The sequence below is a fragment of the Chiroxiphia lanceolata genome, chromosome Z (genome assembly GCF_009829145.1).
Source record: "Chiroxiphia lanceolata isolate bChiLan1 chromosome Z, bChiLan1.pri, whole genome shotgun sequence".
Lineage (NCBI taxonomy): Eukaryota > Metazoa > Chordata > Aves > Passeriformes > Pipridae > Chiroxiphia > Chiroxiphia lanceolata.
In genome coordinates, this window is record NC_045671.1 from 46393845 (window position 1) to 46409489 (window position 15645).

General features: G+C 43.6%; 1 protein-coding gene across 3 annotated transcripts in view; it reads left to right on the top strand.

Moving 5' to 3' along the window:
* Positions 1 to 4728: 4728 nt before the first annotated feature.
* FBXL17 (F-box and leucine rich repeat protein 17) overlaps positions 4729 to 15645 on the top strand; it is a 294838-nt gene continuing 283921 nt past the window's right edge. For 2 of the 3 annotated variants that reach the window (XM_032675618.1, XM_032675617.1), the window contains exon 1: positions 4729 to 5542. In XM_032675618.1, the coding sequence (XP_032531509.1) occupies positions 4805 to 5542 (738 nt within the window). In that variant the 5' untranslated portion in view covers positions 4729 to 4804. The remainder of the gene's footprint in view (positions 5543 to 15645) is intronic. The other variant, XM_032675616.1, reaches the window with a different exon arrangement.

Below are 15645 nucleotides of genomic sequence, written 5' to 3' on the forward strand. Positions count from 1 at the left end.
CTGAATCTGAAAAATCGGTCTGAGAAACTGCTCAGAGACTTTTATCTTTAAGCAGCAAGGTATTTGTTTATTCAACGTTGGGAGCAAGTCAGCTCGCGCTGGACAAACTTGCTCGACTTGCAAGTGCAAAACTAAGCCATTTTATACACTTTAGATACATGGTTACATCATTTATTATACATATTAATAAGTAGGCTGGTCTCTGGGCGGAGTCTTTCCAGACATGCGCAATTTTCTACTGTGGGGGTCTTTTCAAGCCTTCATCCCTCTAGTGGTCGCCATGGACGTCTTCCTCAATTTGACCTCTTCAATTAGGTGACCTGAATTCTTCAAGCTTGCAAAATCCTGGCTCTGGGCCTTCTAGATCTTATTAAAACGTCTAGTTTACCTAATTTATTACTGTGGGTATACTACTCCTATTCTTTCTATAATAAGGTGTCAGAGACTGAAATGGTTGATGATTTATGCATTCTAGGAGATTCTTGCAGGCTTTTGACTGCTGCATTATACCTCTGATGGGCAATTGAAGGTGTCAAGCCCTGAAAAGGCAGGACCTCTGACGGCCCATAATAGCCCGTCTCCCCCCTCTGCCAATCTAAAAAAAAAGGTGGGAACCAGGCCAGACACAGAAACTCTGTGCAGGACCCAGGGAGAGGTTGGAGGCTCGAGGCATGGCCCATGACACTGACCATGGATATAATAACTCATAACTTCTTGGAGTGTGGGGGCTTCCCTCCTTCACCCCCAGCAGATCAAGGCCACCACTTCAACTGATAGACATGGAAGCTGCAACTACCAAGTTTCATCGCTGGATCCCATGGGCGGTGACTATATACATCTGTCCACTCTCAGCTTTTCTTTCCCTTACTCTCCCTTAGCCTTATCCTGTCTTTCCTTACTCTCCCTTAGCCTTATCCTGTCTTTCCTTTCTCTCCCTTAGCCTTATCCTGTCTTTCCTTTCTCTCCCTTAGCCTTATTCTGTCTTTCCTTTCTCTCCCTTATGCATTTTCCCCCCAGGGGTTATCCCTACGATATATAATATAGATGACAACACCCAAAATGCTAACCTACCTGATAAAACAAAATTGTAAAAATAAACCCTACCTATATATGTTTTCAGACACCGATTATTCAGTGTTGTTTCACTCTAATCCACCCCAAGGGAATTATTGATAAGAACCCGGGTTACTCCTCTCCCCTTTATCTGGGATGGGTCGTAACATAAGGCCTTTGGTCCAGTGAGCAGAACAGAACATGATATTAACCAGTGCTCCTAAAATGTTCTTCTAGCAAAACAGGTATTGAGGTTTCTTAGCAGGCCATGATATCTCAGTTAACTCTTTTAGGCCTGGCTCCCGTTTCAATCCCCCATTTCAGTAAGGACATTGAGCTGCTGGAATGAGTCCAGAGAAGGGCAACAGAGCTGGGGAAGGGTCTGGAGCACATGTCCAGCGAGGAGTGGCTGAAGGAGCTGGAAAGAGGACGCTCAGGGGTGACCTTATCACTCTGTACAACTATCTGAAAGGAGGTTGGCCTCTTCTGCCACGCAAAAAGTGACAGGATGAGAAGAAGTCTTAAGTTGCTCTGAGGGATGTTTAGGTTGGACATGAGGAAGAATTTCTTCACAGAAGAGGTGACTAGACATTGGAATGAGCTGCCTAGGGAGGTGGTAGAGTCACTGTTCCTGGAGATGCTCAAGAAAAGACTGGATGGGGCACTCAGTGCCATGGTCTAGATGACACGCTGGTGTTGAGTCACAGGTTGTACTTAATGATCTCAAGAGGTCTTTTCCAACCTGGTTGATTCTATGATTCTGTGATTGTGTAATCTACTTGGAGGGAAAATAAACACACCACACATATTTATGGGAAACAGATTTGTTGTGGTTTGACCCTGGCTGGCAACTAAGCACCACACCATAGCCATCCACTCACTCCCTCCCACCCACCCACCCCGACAGGAATGGGAAGGAACAGAAGTATGAAAGTGAGAAACAAACTCATGGGTTGAGGTAACAACAGTTTGATATTTTTAAAATAGTAACAGTGATGATTAATTGCAAGAAAAAGAAAAAAAAAAGAGAAAGAATTAAAACTCAGGAAAGACAAGTGATATAAATGAAAAAAAAAAAAAAGAACAGCTGGGGTTAAATCCTGAGAGTTGTTTTTGGTACCCAATGTAGGACATAAAGAGTTGAGATAACAATAGGTTTGAATGAAATGTGCTAGATCGAGTGTGTAGCTGCTATTACTGTTTAACTAACAATTGCCAGGCTCCTGTGCTTGCCACTAGGCTTGCTTTCCTGACTGTCTTTTGGAGTCTAGTGCTCATTAATGGCCGCTTTTTGTTTTCACTGCTCCCTGCACTGCTCATCCCATCCCTGTGATGTGGCTGGGAACACTTTGCTGACAGCCATGGTGAAGCCCCTGCCAGCCTCGGCTGGCAGGTGGCCAGCGTATTGCTGCTGCTCCTGTTATGCTGTACTGGACAGGCTGGAACTCCAGTGTGAACCTGAGTTGAAGGAACCTGCAGATGATTTCATGGCAGTGCAGAGATCCACCTACAGCCCATGGAGGACTCCACACTGGAGCAACTGGATGCCCAAAGGCAGATGTGACCCCATCAGAAGCCTGTTCTGGAGCAGGCTTTTAGCAGGATCTGTGGACCCATAGAAGAGACCCACACTGGAGGAGTTCATGAAGAACTGCAGCCTGTGTGGGAAGGACCCACAATGGAGAAGTTCGAGGAGGCCAGCATTTATTCTGAATGCTGTTTGGTTTGAATGTTTGCCCTTACTGAAATGAATTTTTGCAATCTGAGGGACTGTGTGAGTTGACACAGGCTGGGACAATCACAACCCCATGGCTAAGACACAAAGAGTAAATTTATGTCCCTCACTTTGCTAACCGTGGGATCCCTGAAGCAACACCTGGGCTACACAAGTGGAGAGCAGGCACTGTTAAACTTGGCATGTGTAAGAGGATTACTGTTCACACAGTCTCATCAAGGGCTACTTCCAGCTGCAAGGTCACTTGATCCTCCTCAACAGTCTTCTGCTTTTCAACCCATCCTCTCAACAGGGAGGAAAAGACCTTCCCAAAATTTGCTGCAGTTTATAATGATGGACCTCATTGAGTTATAAATCCAGATAAAATATTCTATTGCGCTAGTTTTATCCAAAGGTATATTTAGTATTTTTCTCATAGGAAACATACTGAGTTGCTGAAGACTAATAAAAGAGGTAACAAACAAAAATAACAGCAGCATGGGTATTTTAATCCTAACATAACTCGTCCCTAGGCAAAAGGCCAAAAGATGTGCTACATGATATCATGCATTTTTTCTTCTGCGCTTTGTTATTTAATATTATTACTGCACCATATATAAGTTGCCTTCTCCTTCCCCATACACCTTTTACTAATGACAAAATTGCACATATATTTAAACCTATATATCAAAGCCAAGTTATGTCAATAGTTTAGAACTGAATGCTGAAACAAATTGGTTTTGCGAGGCATTAAGCAGAGTCTTAATTAATCATTGCAGCCCAGATTCCAAAGATTTACACACTCTGGGCAGCCACATTGAGGTTCAATACATTGCAGTTAGAGGTGAGCATCCTCAGGATCAGGGCATATGAGGACAGAGGTCCCATGCGAGCCCTGGTTCTGGCTGGACAATGAACTACAACAACAAAAAACCAGGTATTTGCTGTAGTGTGTTGGCAGGAAGATGGTGTTGACAGAAGAAAACTTGGAGGACTGCTCTTGGTGGTCTCTAGGATTGTGTTGCTCTGCCACGGCAAAAACGCAGCCACTGTGCTGCATATAATCCGACACCAGTGCACAGATGTGCGTACATATATACATGTGTGTGTGTGTATGTATACCCACACATACATAAATATATATATGTATAAATACATATGTATACACACACACACACACACACATATATATATATACATTGCAAAGAGCTACTGGAGAGAGTCCAGCGGAGGCCACAAAGATGATGAGGGGTCTGGAACATCTCCTTTATGATAAGAGATGTAGCAGCTGGGCCTGTTTAGCTTAGAGAAGACTGAGAGGGGGTCTCGTTAATGCATATAAAAATCTCAAAGGTGGGTGCCAAGAGGATGGTGCCAGGCTCTTTTTCAGTGGCCTCCAGCGACAGGATGAGGAGCAGTGGCCATAAACTAAAATACAAGAAGTTCCACCTCAACATGAGGAAGAACTTCTCTACACTGGGCGTGGCAGAGCAGTGGAACAGGCTGCCCAGGGAGGTCGCGAATTCTCCCTTTCTATAAACATTCCAAACCCACTTGGATGCTTTCCTGTGTCATATGCTCCCGGTGCCCCTGCCTTGGTGATCTCCAGAGCTGCCTCCCAACCCTAACGATCCTGTGATAATACACACGTATATATTAGATGCGTATGTGCCGTATCTAGTCTGTATCCAGTCAGGCACAGCGAGTACATTTAAACGACGGCCCGTACCCGCACAGGGGCACACGGCGGATGCCCACCCGCACTCCCCTCACAGCGAAATCCTCCGGCGGCTCCATTTCGGCCGTTGGCGGTAGCACCACGAGCCCGCGGAGCACCGCCCTCCCATCGCGGGGGGGGGGGGGGGTCAGGGAGCGGTAGCGGAAGCTTTTCCCTCCTCCCTTCCTCCCTCCCTGCCGGCGTCCCGGAACCAGCCCCGCCGCCGCCTCCTGCCCTGGCCCGCCGGCAGCATGTCAGCGCCCGGCGCCGCGTCCCGCAGGTGACACCCGCCCTTCCGCCGCCGCCGCCTGCCCTCCTATATGGGCCACCTGCTCTCGAAGGAGGCAAGGAGCCTAAGCCGGGACCGCCGCCGCCCGCGGGGGAAGGTGCCGCCGCGCAGCCGGAGCTGCTTCCTGCGCGGGCCCTGCATGCTCTGCTTCATCGTGCACGGCGCCAGCCCGCCCGCCCCGGAGCAGCCGCTGCCCGCCGGGGACCCGCTGCTGCCGCCGCCGCCGCCGCCCTACGTGTCTCTAACCGCCGCAGAGCAGCGCGTCGCCCGCCGCCTCCTCCGCCTGGCGCCTGCCGCCTGGGAGCCGCCGGGCCGCTGCCAGCGCCTCCTTCTCTCCGGCCTGCTGCCCTCGCCGGTGCGGGGCCTCCTGGGGCCACCCGGCGAGGCGTCCGCCGAGATGGTGTGCAAGCGCAAGGGGGCCGGGCTGCCCGCCTGCCCGCCCTGCAAACAGCCGCGCTGCGCCGCCGCCGAGCCCGAGCCCGAGCCCGGCGCCTGCCAGTGCCCGGCGGAGCCGCAGCTGCTCGCCCTGCCCGGCGCCGCGGGGGAGTGCGGCGGGGGCAGCGCCGGGCAGGGCGGCGGGGGACAGCCCGCCTCACCGCCGCCCCCCGCGCCCCTGGAGGACAAGGAGCAGAGCACGGCGGAGGAGAAGGAGAGAGGGGGCGAGGCGGGCTTCGAGGAGCCGCTGGAGCACCCAGGTGACAGCAGCCGGGAGCTGCTGCCGCCGCCCACCCCGGACATCAACCAGCTGCCGCCCTCCATCCTCCTCAAGGTGGGTCGGGGCGGGAGGGAGGACGGGCGAAGCCGCTTCCTGAGGATTTGGGAAGGGGCTGTTCCTGCCCCTGGGGTGTGCGTCCCCAGCGGGCTCAGGGTAGAGGTGGAGCCGCAGGCCCTGTCCGGAGGGGTCTCAGCGCCCAGCTTTGGGGGGCTATGTAGGGTTGTCTGGTTCTCTTTCTGTCTGTTTTTGGATTTGTTTGTGTCTCGTTCCCCCCTCACCCCCCCTTTTTGTTTGTCGTTGTTAGCTGCGTCGGGAGCCATTGCCTGGAGGTGCAGACACTCAAATCTGCTCCAGAAGCTGTCCCGTAGATATTTTGACCGTACCTGTTAACTTCGCAATGTGTCCTTCACGAGTTGCCTTTTACTCAAGTCGCTGGTGGCGTACTCAGCGAGGGGGTCTGGCACTATATTTAGTGCTTCTTTGTTGGTTGGAGCTACATAGACAAGTTTGCAATATTGATTGGGAAAAAGTTTGTATTACTGTGTGTTTTGAATCAGTTTTGGCTTTACTGGGTTCACAGTCAGTCTGAGTCTTTGTAACCCTCGAATTACATGCTTCCATAACTTCTTAGGCTGTATAATCGAAGAGTGGCCTCACCTTCGTTCCTATCCCTTCTTTCCTGTCCCTTTTACTGTCTTTAGGTTCCTTTGGTTCTGTTTTCTTTTGAAAACGATTTGCCATTTTTAAGCTATTTTGTTCATCACTACGTTGAGTGCTTGCAGCTAAACATTAGCTAAAAAGACAGTCAAGTGGGAACTGAAGCCCTTGATGTTTTCCATAGTTTGATGCTAGTATGTCTTTAAATTTTGGGGAATAAGATTTCAGGGTTACAGGAGTTTACTCCGGGGTCAGATGGCTAAATTTAAAGCAGGGTGTGATAAATGCAGGAGTAGGAGACAGATGATTCTTACTGTTCTTTCTATTTTGTTGTGCATCCAATGTAGAAAGTACTCCTTTACTCTTTGTTGTCAAACAATAGCAACCTGCTTATCTGTCTGTCTTGCACATGAAAGTAATTCTGTACAAGATTTGGTTGGTTTGAGTTTTTATTGTTGTGTTGTTTTTTGTTGATTTTGGATTTTTTTTTTTCAAGTACACATGACTTACTAAGAGTATGTCATCTTTCATAGATGCACTATGCAAATTAATTTTAGGTAAATACTTAAATACTTAAGACTTATGAGCTATCTTATCTGAATTAATCTCTTCTCTTATTGCAGAATTGAAAGTTTGTCATGTAGTTTTTTTAGAAAAGAATCCATCCGTTTGCCAATGTTGTTGGAAGATAATGTTTTCTTTGATGTTCAATTGTTTTAGGATTGGAAACAGGACTGACTTGTTTAGTATGGTTTAAACACTACTTGATCAATGATATGACTAATTCTCTGTGGTTACTTTAGTATTCAGTTTCACTTTTTCAAAAATATCAGTCTATAACTCTGCCATAAATCAGTTCTTTTAATAGTGAAAGATGTCATGTCCGTCTCACTTGTGGACTAGTTTAAATGTTATTTAAACTCTTTTCTGTTTTATCTGTACTTTCAAAATTTGGTTAATTTATTTTTATTTTTTTTTTTACAAATCAAGTGTTTTTTAACCCCAGCTGACAACTAAGTACCAGGCAGCCACTCAAAAGAGCCACACACCACCTTGTCACCTTTCCCCTTGGTAGGGAGGAGAATTGAGAGGGGGGAGAAAGTATACCTTGTGGGTTGAGATAAGAAGAGTTTAATAACTGAAACAAAATAAAATGTAGTATTACCATTAACAATATTAGTATTTGTAAGGAAAAGGAGAGAGAGAAAGAAATAACACTGAGAAGACCAGGTGCTGCCCAAACATTTGCTCTGCTACAAAGCATTGTACCAGGTACTAAGAACTCTACCCTAGCTGAAATTGGGACAGACATCTACCTCCCCCAATGATTTTGTCTCTTTAGTTGCCCTGTATTACAGCTCCTTCTGCAATGTTTTTGAAAAGGCAGGCTGTTAATTCCAGTATCTGGAGTCAATCTCCTCACCTGTTTGTTTTGTTTGTGGGGTTTTTGTCACCATCTCCCTCTCCCCCCAATTTTCCCTTCAATCCTTAGCTATAGTTATGTATTAGGGTGGTTGCTTTGGTTTTTTGCAGGAGTCTATCTGTTTGTCTATCTATATCTCTTTCTGTATGTCTCCTTCTTAACTATTCTAGTGTTCGTCTTTGTTTGGCCGCTTCCATAACATACTATTCTACTATGGAACTTTTAACTCAAGATTTCTAACCAGGTGTCTTTTTAAGTGGATTATTCAGGTGCCTAAAGGCCTTCATATGATGGATTTTGATACAGATAGGATTAGATTTAGGATATTCTTTTTCCAGAGGTGTCATTTGTTATGAGAGCATGGAAGACAAATATACCCAAAATCTTTACTGAACTTTTCACAGTAGGTAGTGGAGAAACAATACAAGGACAAGAGGGTCCATCCTCAGAAGTCTCAGGAGCAGCATCCTGCTGGGTTTTTTCGTTTGCTTCTGTTGATTCCCATCTCTGTCACCTCCTGATGCAGTGGTGCTAGCATGGGACTGGCTGTCACCAGTGTCAGTATATGTGGCCTCGAGATAAGCCTAAAGAAGCACTGCAGGAACTCCTAAGGAATAGCTGTCCACTTTGTCTGCTCAGGTGGTGTGTTGTTGTTAAGCAGTGGTTAAGGCTCCTCTAAGATTACAGGCTGAGTAGAAAGGTTTTTGTCAGACTGAACATGACCTGCAGATCATCAGATGGGCCCTACTGAATTGGGAAGTTCATAGCGCAGTGTGCCAGTTGATCCTGTTTCTCTGACTGGTGAAGAAGTATCCTGGTCAATGTGAAGTGATAAAAGAATTGCAGTTCCACGAATCAAACAAGCTTATGGATTTTGCCTGCTGAAACATGTATGAGGGAAAAAAGTGTTAAACAGTGGGCAAAATTTCATCTTTAATCTTTGTAGAAGAGGGTGATTACCTTTGATTAAAGGATAATTTAAATCTATTATCTTTAAAACTTGAAGGGAATTAAGAAATTATAGATCTGTCAACTTGACTGTAATCTAGATGTGTGAATAAAAAAAAAGGAGCTCTTTCTGCAGTGCAGAAGTTGACAAAATCTTGTGCTACAAATCACTAATTTTTGAAAACTTTGTGCTATATGTCACAAATCTGTGTCTGTGGTTTCACTGTTATTTATTTCTGGAAAACAGAAATTAAAAAGAAAAAGAAAGAAATCTTCCTGTTGTACGTGTTACCTCTTTGCAGTGCTGCTGTTTAATCAAAACAGTTAACTGGTATAAAATGGTCTGCAAGTTGAGTTGTGAAATTACAAGAGAATGTCAATTCAAACACTTCAGATTTCCTTTTGAGCTGTATTTACCAGGAACTGTGCAAGTAACAGGAAATTCTGTGCTGTGCTTGGTGCTTTTAAAGCCTCTGCAAAAGTACTGCATTAGGCTGTGGGTACTGGGATCTCCTTAGAAACCCCCAGACAAATGAAAGAGGCATCAGCGAAGAGCCAGAGGTCGTGAAAACATGGCCATGTTATGGTAGTTGGAAGATTCTGGTCAAGCTGAATGACGCTTCTTCAGAAAGAAGACTAAGATGTAGTCTTTAGGTAAGAGATAATTGGAAAGTTCAACTGTCCCTTGTCAAATAAAAGGAAACAATAAGCTTAATTTTGGTGAGATATTTAGAAAACAGCACAATGTGAGAACATTTAACTCTTGGCAAAGGTGGTTTCCCATCTCTATGGTTATGTAAGGAGTTGGGATTTTTTTTTATTAATTCTTGTTTTAACAACAAGTGGAGTTCCTCATCTGGGATGTTTGGGGTGTGCTTGAACTCGCTTCAGAACAAGAAGGGTCTAGAATAGATGCTGTCTTCTTCTTGATGTCTTCTTTCTCAGTTTGCTGCTCTTATTTTTATAAAGCATGAACACATGCTGCTCTGCCTGTAACAGAGACCCTGCCAGTTTTGACTTAGGGTTAAGGCACTATGAAGGGAAGATGAATATGTATGTGTGTGTGTGTGTGTGTGTGCATGTTATTTAATGTAGGATACTAAATATATTGTTACTATTGTTTGAGGCACTACTCTACTCATTTTCTTACATCTTTACTCACTGTTTTTTACTTATTTTTCTCATTCTTCCTTCCCTTGTTGTAGTAACTTACACATTTTCTTTTGTTACTGTAGTAACGTTTGCTTGTGATAATGTTGATACAAAATGCATTGCTGCTATCACTATACTACTAGCACTGCATTTAACATTATCTGAGTGATATCAAGTGGGTTTGGTTTTAGCCAAAGCTATCCAGAGCTAGACCTTTGGTTTTATCTTCTGACTTTTGAATGCTGGCATTTGTTTTTGGTAAACTTACACCTGAAAAGACTGAGTATACATGTTAGTTACACTATGATTTTTTTTTTTAACTTTTTTTTTTGTCAGGCCTAGTCAGGAGGCAGAGGCACCAAAATACATCAATTGGATTACACTTCATCCTCAAGTTCATGGAGTCCCTGTTGTAATACCAGCTTTCTTTGCAACTTAAGCTGGTGTTCCATCAGTTTATCTTGTCTAGAGTTCGTGTCAAGTGTTATTTTTAGCTATAGCACTAAGAGAAATGGAAAGGGTTTTGATGCAAGGAGGTAAATGTTCTTTTATTTCAATATTAATTCACTTGAACTCCTTTTTCTCTAGCAATACTTAACACAGCAGTTTGACTGCTTGTGGTTTTGTTTTGGTTTCTTTTTGGCTTTTTGTTTGTTTCTTTTCCTATGAAGCTTAGTGTCCAGCTGTGATTGTGGCAGGGAAATGAACCAGTCTTAGATACACTGTGATGTTGCTGAGCTTCTGGAATGCAGTTGAGGGGCACAATTGTGAAGGAAAGGTGTGTGAGTAGATTAGTAGCTGAAGAGAAGATAGTATGTGGACATTATTTCAGTGATAAAGTTCTCAAAGATGTCCTGATAAGGTTATTATGATTTGTTGCAGGATTATTAACAATTATTTTGCTTTCTAGAGCTATATGTGAGAAGGTGGCTTTTGTGTAAGCATGTAGGTTTTAATACTACAGGGTGAGCTATGTGGTGGGAGAGACAAATGTCTTGGACTGAAATTTCTGCTTTTCCTGATGGCAGGATAAATACCTTGACACTCATGGACAGTGAAACTTTTCCTAATGTTGTTAAGGTGTTGGCTTGACTTGCTCTGCATCCCCAAAACTGTGTATTGTTGCATGGAGAAAGGGAGAAGATTACAAGTTGTACAGTGTTAGAATGTAAAGTAGATTAAATTTAACTGCTGCTTTCATTCCCTATTAATTTATTTGTTTCTTTTGTTCAGGTTGCTTGACCTGTGTTTGATCTTTCCCAGATTTTGATCTCTTTTTAAACTGGTAGGGTGATTCAGAAGCAGTACTGATGTCTTTTGGTGAGGACAGATAGTTCAGAGTAAAAACACTGTCAGCCCCTTCAAGTAAAGATATTCTTCTTATTCATCAGAACCCATTCTTTCCATTAGGAGGAAAGGTATGATGTCAGCGTCCTCTGTCATTTCTTACAGACAGAACCTAAAGTGGTATTTTGCCTTGCAGCTAAGGCAATCTGTTTGTTAGTAAGTGGCTGGTAAGGGCAGTGTCTGTCTCCCTTTTGTAACCTCTGGCTGCACTTTCCTGCTGCTGGCCTTGTTTTCTGCAGAGTGATCAGGCAGAGTGAGTTCAGTTGGCTAATCTAACACCAGTCTAACGTTGCAAAACTTTTCCTCGGGATGAGCTGCCTGAAAAGACTTTCTCTAAGCACAGTCACTTAGAATCCAATGCAAAAATGCAGGTAGCAAGGATTAGGGGACTGGTAAACTATTCCTACTGCTGGCAGCTTGCCAAAAGAATCCGGGCTACGATGTGAAATTGTGCCATGACTTTTCCTGGCTGACACTTTTTTGTTAATCACAAGAGCCTTTTTAACTTGATTCCCTTCATGGGCGTACTGAGGCTACTTTCAGAGGTGTGTGCATGCACTGCTCACATCTCTTTTGTGTGCTCAAAATCATTCATGATTCCATTGCTCTGTTGTAATTATGTGGCAAAGTGAAGAAATCTCTTAAAAACAAAACAAATATTTGTCTGTTATTTCTTCCTCTCCTGTTATGTATGATTCTTTAATTTTCTGAAATAGAATGAAGGTACCTTCAATAAACATAAACCCACTGATAGCCTAGCTACTCTAGACCTCCAGTTAGCAAATACTGTGTTTAACAGTTCGTGGTAAAACATCATGTACTAAGCATGTTCCCTTGATCAGATGGTACTTCAGAAATAGTTTTGATAATGAAGTTTCCATTATCTACTGAAAAAAATTTGCACTCAGTTGATGGAACAAATGAGCAGTTTTCCAGTAATGAATGTCTCAAGTTCATTAGGCATCATGAAATGTTTGAGTGCACATTTTAATGTTCTTTTTTTGTTAAAGGTTTCAAATGAATCTACCTGATGCAATGTGATGAAAACAATTTTGTAGATACCTATTCCTGTATAAAAAAGTTTTTATTGATACAAGAAAGCTTCATTCACAGAAATCTTGACTCTTCTACTTGTATTGAAAGATCTTTTAAATGAAAACGATGGAGAGAAATGGGAGATGCATAAACACACCTTTTACAGTTTCTTCTGCCACGGGCCCTATGTTTTGTTCATATTCACAAAGCTGTACTTTGTTCTTAAAGTTAGCAGTATCTTTTTGTATGGCTAGTCTTTGCAAATGAAGATTTGGGAAAGGTCTTTACCCTTCGAGCCTACGCAGTGGATTTTTTAGGTGAGACACAGTGTGCGCTGAGCTGAGCCCACCCTTTAATCCTAAGGTTCATCTGCCGGGGCCGAGTGAGCTTGGACGGTGGCAGCGAGGTCCTCAGGACGTAGGTTTGTTTAGAGTGACCTTCTCTTAGATGGATGGCCTTACAGGGCTGACGAGCTCCATCTGCCCGGGGGAGTCTCCCTGACCGGGAATCAAACCCGGGCCGCAGCGGTGAGAGTGCTGGGAATGGTATTAGTAATCAACTGAATTTTCTTGGCTCTCTTTTCCTGAGGCAAAAACTTCTGAAGTCTCTGCAGTCAATAATTCTAACTGCTTGATTGTGGTTTTTAAGAGTATTGGTTTTTATTAGGATTGTCTTTTCATAAGTTAAAATTATTTCTTGAATTATGCTTATGTTTACTTCATATTTGATTTGTGTGATGTGAACTGATTTTTAGAAAACTTGGTGCTGAGGATACATAAACATATTTACAGTTTCCTAGTACTGAACTTTTTTTCATTGTAACTTTCATGGGTGTGATGGACATTTCATTATTTCTGTTTATAAAAATGCAGTTATCTTCTTCATTTGATTGACTTTGAGGAACTTGGTTTAAGGCCAAAGTTACCAAAGATTTATAGGCAAAATAAATAAATTTAGTGCGTGGATTTGTAATATTTAAAACTGATCTTTAATCTTTTAGAAAATATATTTATAGGATGCTTTGTGGAGCTTTTTTGGTTTGGGGGGTTTTTTTGTTAGTTTGTGAGGGTTTTTTTTTCTTCTCTCTTCCTGCTGAAATGCTAACATTTAGCAAAAGTTCAAAGTAGTCTTTTTTTGAATATACAGCTTGAAATATCTAGCATACATTTTGTGTAGAAGGAGCGTGGATGTGTTAAGGGTCTAATGTCTGAAGCCCATTGTGTAGGGACTCGGGGGTAAGGAAGACAATTACACAGAATAACTTTTATTTCTAGTTTTTCTGGTTGGACTCTTCAATAATATTAATCAACATCTTCTTTCTTCCTTTCCCATCCATTGTGTCACAAAAAAATTATTCTATGAAGTTCAGAAAAACCCCAGAACTTGGGAACTTGATCAGGCACTCTTCTTTGATGGTCTAAGTTGTGCCATGCAAGGACTTAGTTTAGCTGCATTAAAATCAATGGAGCCGTCACCTGATTTAGAATGGTGGATTGACTCAGGTGGAATTCTGTGAAATGAGTTGCATTTTGTTGTTTAAAGGTTAAACAACTTGTTTACATGGCTTTTCTCATGGAAGGGATTTGTATGATTGTATCAATTCAGAGTTCAGCATGTGATTTGTGATTTGACTGAAAACTAACTATAGCTGTTAGTTGGCTTTTGCTGTCCTGAGTGTTACATTGTTGGATTTTCTTTTCAATATAGAATCATTTAGGTTGGAAAAGGCCTCTAATGTCATAGAATCCAACCATTAGCCCGGTACTGCCAGCTCCACGACTTATCCATATCCCTAAGTGCCACTTCTACGTGCATTTTAAATACCTTCAGGGATGATGACTCCACCACTTCCCTGTTCAAGTGCTTGGCAACCCTTCCAGTGAAGAAATTTTCCTAGTGTCTAAACTATACCTCCTCTGCCTCAACTTGACGCTATTTCCTTTTGTCCTTCCTTGTTCCCTGGGAGAAGAGACCAACCTCTACCTGGCTACAGCCTCCTTTCAGGTAGTTGTAGAGAGCAATAAGGTCACTCCTGAGCCTCCTTTTCTCCAGGCTGAACAACCCCAGCTCCCTTAGCCACTGCTGATAGGACTTGCGCTCCAGACTCTTCACTACCTCTGTTGCCCTTGTCTGGACTCACTCCAGCACCTCAATGTCTTTGTAGTGAAGAACACAGAACTGGACACAGGATTCAAGTTGTGGCCTCACCAGTGCCCAGCACAGGAGGTGATCACTTCCCTGGTCCTGTTGCCACACTGTTTCTGGTGGCCAGCTGGATGTAACTCCATTCAGCACCAGTCCCTGGGCCTGGATGTCTAGACAGTTTTTTACCCAGCAAACAGTGCACCTGTCCAAGCCATGAACTGCCAGTTTCTCCAGGAGAATGCTGTGGGAAATGTTGTCAAAGGCTTTATTGAATTCCAGGTAGACAACATCCACAGCCTTTCACTCATCCAACAACCAGATCACATTGTCATAGGTGGAGATCAGATTGGTCAAGCAAGACGGGCATTTCACAAACCCGTGCTAGCTGGGCCTGATCCCCTGATTGTCCTGTACGTGCCACATGCATCCTGTACACGTGTCACATTTGCCAACATTCAGTCAGTTGGAACCTCCCTGGTTAGCCAAGACTGCTCATAAGTAATTGAAAGTGGCTTGGTAAGCACTTCCCCTGGCTCCCTCAGGGCCCAGATCCCATTTGGCCCCTTAGGCCTGTGTGTGTCTAAGTGGTGTAGCACAATCCCCCTTGGATTGTGGGGGGGCTTCATTCTACTTCCTGTCTTCCAGCTCAGCAGGCTCGATACCTGGAGAGCAACTGGTCTTGCTATTAGAGACTGAGGCAAGGAAGGCATTAATGGTCTTCAATGAGTCTGTGTGAAAACTTATTTCAAAGCAAGAGCTTTTTGTTTAAGAACATACTATGTCTGGAAGGTATGATAAGGCCATCAGTGGGGAACAGAAAGTCCCAGAAAGTCTCTTGCATCCATTGAAGGGGAAGAGAAACCCACTAATCTTAACTATCACATGAAAGGGTGAAGCAGGAGGCACTGACATCTTTAGGAATTTGAGCTAAAAGAGGGTGAACTGAGAGTGAGTAAGGAACAAGAGTTTGCATCTTTTGCAGAACTCTGCTTCCTCTACCCTTACCTTTTGCCAACAGGGTAGAAAAAAAAAAAAGTGTGAAATGATTCTAGAAAGTGTTGTTAAACTTTTTTTTCCCCGTTGACAGTGCTGAAGGATATTCTGGTGCTTGGAAGGGGGATTAGACAGAGTTGCAGGAGAACAAAAGGAACAGTGGATATGAAAATGTACATTTGAGTACAATTTTCAGCAACTAAACATGCTAACTAGTAGAACCATTGCCTTCAGGCTTGAGGGTAAGACCGGTTTTAGCTTTCAGCTGTATTTTTACATCCTTGGGAATTAGAAAATTTAAGTCAGGACAAATTAGCTGCCACAGTATCAGTATATGTCTGGAGCATAAAGTTGAATTAAAGGGTGGTGAAAGTCATCATGATGAGTTGAAGTGTTTTATGCATTAGTGTACTATGTAACTAAGAAACTAAGTACTGGTACTATGTACCAGTAACTA